We start from the raw sequence: 9919 nt of genomic DNA, 5'->3' as shown, positions 1-9919 counted from the left end.
GGCAGGGGGTCGGACTTGATGATCTGCTTAGGTCCCTTCTGACCCTACTATGAAACTATGAAATCTTACTGCATGTAGGGTACATCTACCCATGATGTTATGTTGCTGTATTGATGCATTCTGGTAACGTAGAGTCCATGGGTATGTCCATGTGACCAGCAGCTACTTTGCTGTAGCGGTGTGCTCCTGTTTATAGCACGCCATTGTGGCAAAGTAGCTGCTAAAAGTAACAGCACCTTGTGTACAGCACATTATGGGGTGGTTGCTGTGCTGTGCTGTGCTCTAGTTCTTCCAAAAGGAAGTACTAAACAACATGACTGTAGGGCAATGTGTAGATGCTCCCATAAGCTAATATTTTGAATAAAGCATGTTTGTGTACTTTACATCAAGAAATGATTTCTCAAAGCTTCCTGTGACTTGTATTCCATAGCTGGGGAAACTCCAAAGATGTATGGCTCAATATTCTGAAGAAGGAGAACAAATATGCCCATTGCAAACACTTTGCGTCACTACATGCTAACTTGCAACCACACATGAGGTCAATACTCCTGGACTGGCTCTTGGAGGTGTGTTTTTCAAAGTTATGTTATGTTATGGCTGTTAAACAGTTTGGTGTAATGGCAGAAAAAATAGTTTAAAGAGTATCACTAATAGAATATGCTATAAATGTAAATGGTGCGCACATTTTGCAAAAATTAAGCGGCAGTAGTCTTGTGTGATCTCCCATGAATAGTTTGTGTCCAGGGACATGCTACAGTTGATGACCATGCTAATTGTTAAAGTAGTGCAAAAGTAACTTTTTCAACATTACATCATTGTTCTAAGGCACCATGCTGCAGCACACACATGCAACCATAACCAAGTCCCTAAAGTGCATCAAAGCTGTGGGGAGTAATGTTATGGTACCATTTTGCAAACTGATTGCTGTAGTGTCTACTAGGCCTTAAAGATCCCAGTTTGTATTTAAAGGCCTATTTATGCTGACATCTGTGTGGAAAAACTTACCTCAACTCACCTCTGAAATTGATTTGGCATTGGTGGGTGTCATGTTGTTCAAAATGCATTTTGTCAGTTCCGTTTGTGCCATGTTTAGGACAGTTTTGACTTGCTCCATGGTGGCAGCCAAACCATGTGAAAGATTATTTGTGTGGGAAATCCTTCTTGGAATATTAGTACTCAGCCTTCTGGTCCCTGCAGGCTGGATGAGTGGTATGGAGCTGGTCTGTGAGCCAGATCCAGCATGGAGTTGGGACCATATGGTTGGTCTGAGTTGAGATCTGGTGTGCTGGCTCCCGTCACTTGAACAACCCTGCACACCAGCCCAACTTTGTGCAGGGGTGTGTGGGATGCACCATGCAGATCCAGTACATGGGGCCACAAATATAGCCTGTAGAGCTGCCCATGGGTTGGGAAACTTTGGCAGTGGGGATGCGGTGTAAGTGCTAATTGCTGCAGCTTGGGAAGCTAACAAAATGCAGTTTGAACAGATGTGGCTATTTCCCCCCCCCCCGCCATCTATATAAAAAATCCATTTTGGAAGGGAGTTGAGTTTCTAAGTCTCTGTACACAGCCATGGCAGTTCAACACTGCCACCATTCCCCTGCTGTCAAAGTTCCAGATCCAGTGGGAAGCTTGTGGGCTGCATGGTAGACTGCTGTCATGGCTGGCTATTTTGCAAGACCCTTTTTGTTAAGGCTGTCTTGCTGTTGCTGCCAATAGTAGATCTTGAGTTGCACTGATGGAGCAGTGACTGCATGTTGGTAAATTCCATGCTGTTAAATGCCCCAGGCAGGGAGCTATTAGAGTTGGTAGCCATCAGTACCCTTATTTATGTCTGAACTCCAGTGTTACCATCGGGGGACTTACACTGCTGGCAAGTGTTGAAACACTTGGAGGAAAGAAGTTAGACAGCCTGAACATAAAGTGATGCAAATTATATGACTTGACCATTCATTCCCAATATACAGTTCTCCATCTCTGAACTGGCTTATTTCTGGCTACTGTTGTATTGGCTATTGCTAAGAGGTTACCCAACTCGATTTAACACCTCAGCTGAATACCACTGCTCCAGCAGTGCTCCATATCCTGGCTAGAGTTATGGTAGTCCTCTGTATCTTGCCTAAACTTCATCCTCCTGCCATTATTGGCAATGGCAGGAAACTTAGTGGGGGGCTGAGTGGGTGAGTACATACAGAGCCTTTGTGGGTGGATGTGCAGAATGTGATGCAAAAAAGTGGCTTATTGCCCCTCACCCCAGAACCCATACTGCTAGCTTGTGGCTCTTCTTACAAAGTCACTGTATTGCAGAAACTGTGGAAGCAGTAGTAAGCAAGCTCCTTGGCTTGTACAGCAGTAAATGTTAAATCTACAAGTTACTCCCTTTCATGTCCCACTGAATATTACCTATCCAACTTAGCTTGGATGCTTTTAAAGGAATTGTCTCTTCAGGAGGGGTTTTACATGAGTTTAGTTAAAATATGTCACTCAAGAGGAGAGTTGAACAATATTTAGGGCTAAATAACTTGTTATTTGGACAGAAAAATTCCTGTAGGAAAATGCGAGTAGCTCTACATAAACTTAAATTTGAAGGCAAACTAGATCTAAAACCAGTATTGTTTAGTTTTGGCTTTTGCTTTTTTCATTTTAAGCAGCATTCAGACCTTGTGGAACCCAGGGAAATGTACTGCTTGAACTCCTGTAGTGATTGACTGTCATCCCCCCTCAAATCTAGTATATTGTAAACATGGCTACCTTCAGCACGTCAAGGACAAAGATCACTGACCATTTAAATGTGTTAGAAAGCATAATGCCGGGAAGAAATCATCAAGCTTTTCAGAAAAGTGTTTGAACTAAAATTTGTGTTGGGCTTTTTGTTCCTAGGTCTGTGAAGTGTATGCACTTCACAGGGAAACCTTTTACCTGGCTCAAGACTTTTTTGATAGATTCATGTTGACACAAAAAAATATCAATAAGAACATGCTTCAGCTTATAGGAATTACCTCATTATTCATTGCTTCCAAACTTGAGGTGAGTTGCTGTTTGTGGAGTTCTGTATTGCTGGTTGGAATAATGTTTGGGGTTTTTTTGTTTGTTTTTCCTTTCTTTTTTTTTATTAGAACTTTTATAATCTTTTTGGAGGGAGGGGAGTTATCAACATAAGACTTCAGAATGTTTTGAACCTAGTAGTAATACAAGTAAAGCCTGTGTGAAGACAGAAAAAATAATTGTACTGCTTAAAGGGAGGGCTTACCATGATTCAGCTGAATCCTAACTGCTGTTTTGTGGTTTTTAACTCCCACTTACCACAATATATTTTACCACCTGTCTTGTTTGGGTAAATCACTGCTTCACTTATGTATGAGTATGATTGGGGCAGGCAGATGAACCAGCAGATCATCCGTTCTGCCCCCCACCTTCCCAGGTATAACTACCGTCTGTGCACACCCATAAAATTGTCAGTCCTCTGGTGGAGAAACCACATGTGTGACACAGCTTAAACCATGTAAGCTTTCTTCATCAACATAGCTGAATTTATATCCGGAATTTTGTTGGTTTAGAGTCTGACTTTCACTCTTACCAGTGTAATTTGTATGAGCAAGACTTTGTAGGGCAGATGTGACCTGACTTTTGTCTAGGTTTCTGCCATAATATTGCTGAGAGAATGTTATTGACAATGTAGTAGAGAGTAAGCCTTAAAAAATGGGATGGTAATTGGTGTAACTCACAACAGCTTTATTGATCTGTTATAGCTGTTTAAATAGCCAAGTGTCTGTCTACTTTCTAGGATGTTTTAGTTGAGGATGACCCTGCCTTGTGCAGGGGGCTGGACTAGAAGATGTTGTGATATCTCTTCCAGCCCTACATTTAGGATGATCCTATGAAGTGAGGGTTATAGAATATGAAAATAGTATAAGTAGGAAACAATTCAAATCCTTTGGCCAACATTTCCCCTCTAAATAAAACATGTATGGAATCTGGAATATCTACTCTACCCATTTCTGCATGTAGGTTCCAATTTGCATTAGTCATAGGAAAAAAAACAAAGTAGTTTGTTTTTTATCATAAGAAATAGCTGAAGAACTATTTTGTTTGAAAGATAAGTTGTTATCCCTAATAGTGGGGGAAAAATTGTGAAATGCCTTTTTACAGTTTTTTTGCAGAATCCAGAACTGTTGTAATGTTTACAATCTTTTTTTCCTATAAAAAGGAAATCTATGCTCCTAAAATACAAGAATTTGCCTATGTTACTGATGGTGCTTGCAGTGAAGATGATATCATAAGAATGGAACTCATTATATTGAAGGTAACATCAGTCTCTCAAGTTGGTTGTGTGATGGCTGTATTTTAGCAATGTATTTCATGACTTTCTCCTAATACAAGCAAAAAGTACTTTAAGTTTAGCATCTGCCATTGGGTGAAGGGCTCATTTTAAGATGCTCACTTTTGCAGAAACCCTTCATTTTTGTCTTCTGCAAGAAAAGGTTGAGTTTCTGAGCCCTTGGTAAGTCTTTAACAAGTGACCCATAACCCTGGCTTGCTACTCTACAACCACAAAAATAACTCTTTTGACTATAGGGGCATGTCCCAACAGGGGCTCACATGCAGTTTGCAGTGCCTCAAAGCAGTAGCACATGTGAACCCATTTACACTGTTCGTCTGCAGCATGGCATGGTTAATTTGTTTGTAGCTTTCTGATAATAGGAGATCCTGGTGTCAAAAAAATGCCCCTAAAGCAGTGTGGTGCACATGGCAGCAGTGTGTGCTGCCAGAAAGGGATCCTGGCTAGGTTGGCTTTGACTGCCCTGGGAGGCTCCAAAGACTCCAGGTACTGGCCCCAGCCTCCTCTGTCCCACCCAGGTAACTGCTATGTGCTGGGGCATGTGCAGAGGCAAATGTATGCCACTGTTTGTCTCACGGGAAATGTGTGGCCCTTAACATGTGTGCTTATCATGACATGCCCCAGGTCTGTGAAAGGGTCTTTGCCTGGCCTCGGCAGAATCCTGTTTTGCAGAGATGTTTGGTTCTTCACTGAATGGAATCAAGCTTTTAAAACTTCAGAAACCACTATGGACATAAATCATTCTTCCCTGCTCCACTCTGTGAATGAACTAGGATATCTTGGTGGAGAGCATATTTTTGCCTCCTGTGGGCATCTTGTGCATAAGGATTATCATCTGCTTGGTAATGGTGAAGGGAGGAGTAGGAGAGGAGATCTGGTTCTTTTTAAATAGAAGTTATATGTGGGATCTTGGATGGCATTTTGAGACGTCGTACATGGCAGTTGGGTCTAACTTAAATGGGGAGGGAGGTAACTAAATTGAATGGGAAATGGGGAACCAGATGCAGAACATCTGGAGCTGTATTTTTGTGGGGCAAGAATGCTTTATGCTCTTAGTTCTAGGGCAGTTAAATGTTGTTTATTTGCAGGCTTTAAAATGGGAACTGTGTCCAGTGACCATCATTTCCTGGCTGAATCTTTATCTTCAAGTGGATGCTCTGAAAGATGTTCCAAAAGTGCTGCTACCTCAGTATTCTCAGGAAAAATTCATTCAGATAGCACAGGTTGGTAGTCGTCTCATTTAGTGCACATTATTAGTGTTCCTTTGTGGGGACAGAAGTGTATTTGATGCGTCAGAGACTAACCAAGCAGGGTGCAGGGCCCCATCATCCCTGGACATCAGGAAGCCAGCAGCAGATTCAGAGGGCGGGGAGTGTCAGGTGTGCTGGATTTGGGGGGGAGGGATGCCAAGTGGCGGGACATGAAGCTGGTGGCAGTGTGAAGTTGCCACAGCTGCTCCGTGGTGCCTCCCAAAGCGCGGGGCCCTGGGCAGTTGGCGTTATAACAGCCCCATGTCAAGATCTCCAAGAACATATTAAGCCTTATAAAATAAATTAATGTTACAATGTAAAAGTGTGTGTGTGAGGGGGTTAAAACCTTAATATTGGTTGAATACCAACAGTCTGCTAAATATTTATAATAGTAATTCTCAGCAAGGGTACCATGACACCCTGGGGTGCCTTAAGAGCCTTTCAAGGGTGCCATGGAATGCTATATACAACATTTTAGCATTTTAAGGTGTGCATTGCAAATATGACTTGAAATCTCTGGGTTTATCTTGCAAATAAGAATCCATAGTTCCAAAAAAATTCTGACCTGTTGTGGCCTATCTTGTGGTTTCTTTCAATAGAACTACTTTATCTTTCTGTAGTCAAAAACAAGTGAAAAATAAGAACTGGCATTGTGCAAGGGATGCCTTGAGTCTAGAAAGGTTGAGAATTGCTATGGTGGGCTTTTTTTCTTCCTTGGATGATTTTAACTATCTTGCACTACTCTTTCCATAACTAGTTATGGAATCCATGCTGTAGGACTAAACAATAGGTATCTATTTAGTGTTGGGTGCATAGGACTAGAGTGTAACACAAAGCATGCTTCTTGGGTGGCAAAGGTTTTGAAGATATTAACTCAAGCTACATACCAATAAATGAAAGTAAAATTTAGTACGAAAAACATTCATGGTGTTGTTCCAGTCTTCAGGAATGCACTGATAATTGTCAGCAGTGTCAGAAATAAAAAGGTAAACAAATTTGGTATATGAAAATAAGATTGAATTCTGGGAAAAGATCTTGACACCTGAAATCATTTGGATCCTATGGACTCTTCTTTTCAGGCCTATGATGGCTTATCCAGCCAAGATGTTAACTGAGGAAAAAGCCAGTTCACTGTAAAAACAATTCTAGCTAGCAATCGGTATGAAGTATCTGTTTAATTATGGATGGGGATGACTTAATTGCCATATGCTTGCATTTATGATTTAATACCTCCCTGGACTTCTACACTCTGTTGTAGGAGTACACAAAATAGTCTTGGATGGCTCTCATCAGTCTGTAAGCAGACCAGTAAATGACTGCACCCCAAATCAGAGCGATCCTTATTTTGATGCTGTCTATATTTTGTGTATGTGCAGGAAGCTTCCAAGGGTAACCAAAATTGATGTGAAAACTGACTTTTAACAAATGCAACTTTGTATTCCTGTATCTTTTTTGTTCATTAGTCTGTGACACAAGGTTAAAGTTTCCTTTTGAAAGTTTCATGATGGTTAACTTTTTAACTGGCTTGTGCATGTTTGAATATAATAACCATGGTACAGTGTATCTTTGTAGTGGTAGGCTTCATCCTATGTTTCTGGGAATCTTTCTCTGTTATAACAGAAACCTTGTAACCTTATTGTTTCCACAGCTGTTAGACCTATGTATTCTAGATGTCAATTCTCTGGACTTCCAGTATAGGACACTGGCTGCTGCTGCACTCTGTCACTATACCTCAATTGAAGTAGTTAAGAAAGCTTCAGGTAAAGTAGACGGTGGCTATGACGGCTCCTAAAGGCTCGTGTGGTTACAATTAACTTTTTAAACTTTTGGAACAGTACAGTTTTCTAGCAAATTGAACTAAGGCTATTAGAATTGATAGGCTTTAAAAACAGTTCATGCTCATGTACCCCTCCCCCCCCCCCCACTTCTCTGAATGAGAGAGAGATGTGTTCAGTTTTTGTACTATCTTGGGTCAACTTCCATATTTGCAGCCCCAGTAAAACTGTAGGGAGCAAATATTTGTATCTTTTCCAGACTTTTTTAAACAAACAACCAGATTCACAAAAGCACAAAATATTTGGGGGGGGGAAACAGTTTTAGGTGCTCTTGATATTGCTAGTTACATGCCTTTGCAACTAGTGTCATGTCACCTAGCAATTCATGATCTAGCTCTAGTTCTTACCATTTTTTCTACTTTTAGTTCTTATAGGTGTTAACCTGTTTCCATTCAGTCTTCCTTGGCTGTCAATAGCAGTACATGATAAAATGTAAATCTCTCTTCTAAAGTAGACAACCCAGAATATTGTCCTATAGTACAGGGGAGGACAAGTTAGAAGTTGTAGAAAGTAGGGTGATGGTATGAAAAATCATTCAATTCAGATGCTAATAAAATAATGGGGGGTGGGCCAGTTAACCCCACAGCCTTTTTAATATGCAGGTTTGTTTGTTTGTTTGTTTGTTTGTTTTAGTATCTTTGTGGGGGAAGGCTGGCTGGTATGGGAGGCAATAGCAAGGGAACTTGAGTGGGGCAGGGAGGGTAACAACAACATTTTTGAGATCCTGATGTCTAATCAATAGAAGGCTAAGATGGTAAATATTAGGCAAAACTTACAATATTATCAGAAAGAATCTATCATTTGACAAGTGGTCCAAGCTAGTCAACACTTGGCTACTCTAAAAATGAAACTCCCTCTAAAATCAAACTGTCCTGTCATGTTGGCTGTGAAGTGAATGATCCGGGTGATGGCAAAGTGAGGTAACTCAGTGGATGTTCCAGGCTGAGAACTTATCCCTACTCTGCTTTAAGACCTGTGTGCATTTTCCCCCACCCCACCCCAAATAATTAAAGGTGTAGTGGTTATCTATGCTATTTTGACATCTGTTGAACACAACTTTTTGCTAATGGAAGTGGTGAGACCTCCAATAGTAAGAGTAGAGGTCTCTTAGACCTCTGCTCTTATTCACTGGAGTTTCTCAGGAGCCCTGTGTGGTTGTTTTTTTTTCTATTTACTGTTTTCTGCTTGTTCCTTTAGCAGATTAAGAATGTCTTTAAACAAATCTTAAAACATGCTTTTCTGTGCTGCTGTAGTTCCATATAGATGTTAAGAGCCACTAAGCTGTATGCAAGTGCAAAGTTGCTAATATATGCAATATATAGTCAGTCATTGTAGGCAGATGGAAAAACTTACAGCTTTTGGGGTGGGGGAAAAATCCAGCTTAGTGGTCACAAAATATGCAGTATAGCTGCCTTTTAAGATGTATGCCTATACTGTATGTTGGTCATAGCTATCCATTGCTGCTTGTGTTTAACCTACAAAAAAAATTGGCTCTTATTTTTGCAACCAAATCATTCCATGCATTGACCCTCATGACCCTAAAAGTGCAGAGGGCTGCTGCATGAATAATTAGGGGTATCCACAAGGGGGGAAAAAAGAGACCTGTCAGCTGCGTGACTGAATTGTCTTGTCAGAATAGTAGATGGAGAGGACAGATGTACAGTTGAGATATATGCAAGCTGACATGTGTGCAGGTCTATTGTGTGTAATATAATTTTTTCCTTGCCCTTTAGGTTTAGATTGGGATGGTATTTCAGAATGTGTTGCGTGGATGGTCCCTTTTTTTAGAGTGGCAAGAAAAGCCCCAGTGAAACTTAAGAATTTTAAGAAGGTTGCAGTAGAAGATGGACATAATATTCAAACCCATACAACTTACTTGGACATGCTGGTATGTATTGTATGTTGGCTTTGTTTTGGTAGTTGGGCTACTGCAGCTAAACCTCACTGTTTTCCCTGGAACTGATGGAAATCTTGCAATGATTACATGGGCACATCTTTCTTGTCACTGCTCTGGATTGGGGAGTCCATTGGCTATAGCTATAGCTACAGCTCAACAACCAAAAAAGAAACATCCTGGTTTTGCTGCATTCTGTGAAAATCTGCATATACCAAGAACTTGGAAAAATGCACGCTAGGCCCTTCTTGCACTTTATGCAGGGGGAGGGAATTTCAGTCAGGCATTTGACACTGTTTCCATGCCATTTCTTTTAGTAAGCTAAGGGAATACTGTATACATCAGTGGTCTCCAAAGTGGGGTGCAGGAAGAAAATATTAGAACTACATTTTTTTTAAAGATAAATAAATGAGAGAAATTAAGCTTTACTAATATTTAATATATGGATCAACACTGGCACCCTCACTTGGTCCATATGTCAGATGGTCACGTGTGGTATGCAAGGCATCCTGAGGGAAGAGTGGGAGTTCCACAATGGAGGTACAGTGTACAGTGGTCTCCAAACTTATTTATAAGTATACATATATTGGGGGTTTCATAG

The 9919-nt window shown here is 40.8% G+C and overlaps 1 protein-coding gene across 2 annotated transcripts in view; it reads left to right on the top strand.

The window, feature by feature from the left end:
* Nucleotides 1–9919, top strand: part of CCNE2 (cyclin E2) — an 18673-nt gene that overhangs the window by 5703 nt on the left and 3051 nt on the right. For both annotated transcript variants that reach the window (XM_019550688.1, XM_019550681.1), the window contains exons 5-10: nucleotides 431–566; nucleotides 2881–3027; nucleotides 4208–4303; nucleotides 5428–5562; nucleotides 7238–7349; nucleotides 9158–9312. In XM_019550688.1, the coding sequence (XP_019406233.1) occupies nucleotides 431–566; nucleotides 2881–3027; nucleotides 4208–4303; nucleotides 5428–5562; nucleotides 7238–7349; nucleotides 9158–9312 (781 nt within the window). The remainder of the gene's footprint in view (nucleotides 1–430; nucleotides 567–2880; nucleotides 3028–4207; nucleotides 4304–5427; nucleotides 5563–7237; nucleotides 7350–9157; nucleotides 9313–9919) is intronic.

Source organism: Crocodylus porosus, unplaced genomic scaffold (assembly GCF_001723895.1).
Source record: "Crocodylus porosus isolate Cpor-Errol unplaced genomic scaffold, CroPor_comp1, whole genome shotgun sequence".
Taxonomy (NCBI): Eukaryota; Metazoa; Chordata; order Crocodylia; family Crocodylidae; genus Crocodylus; species Crocodylus porosus.
Note: the sequence above shows the minus strand (reverse complement) of the source record. Positions and strands in the feature narration are given on the sequence as shown.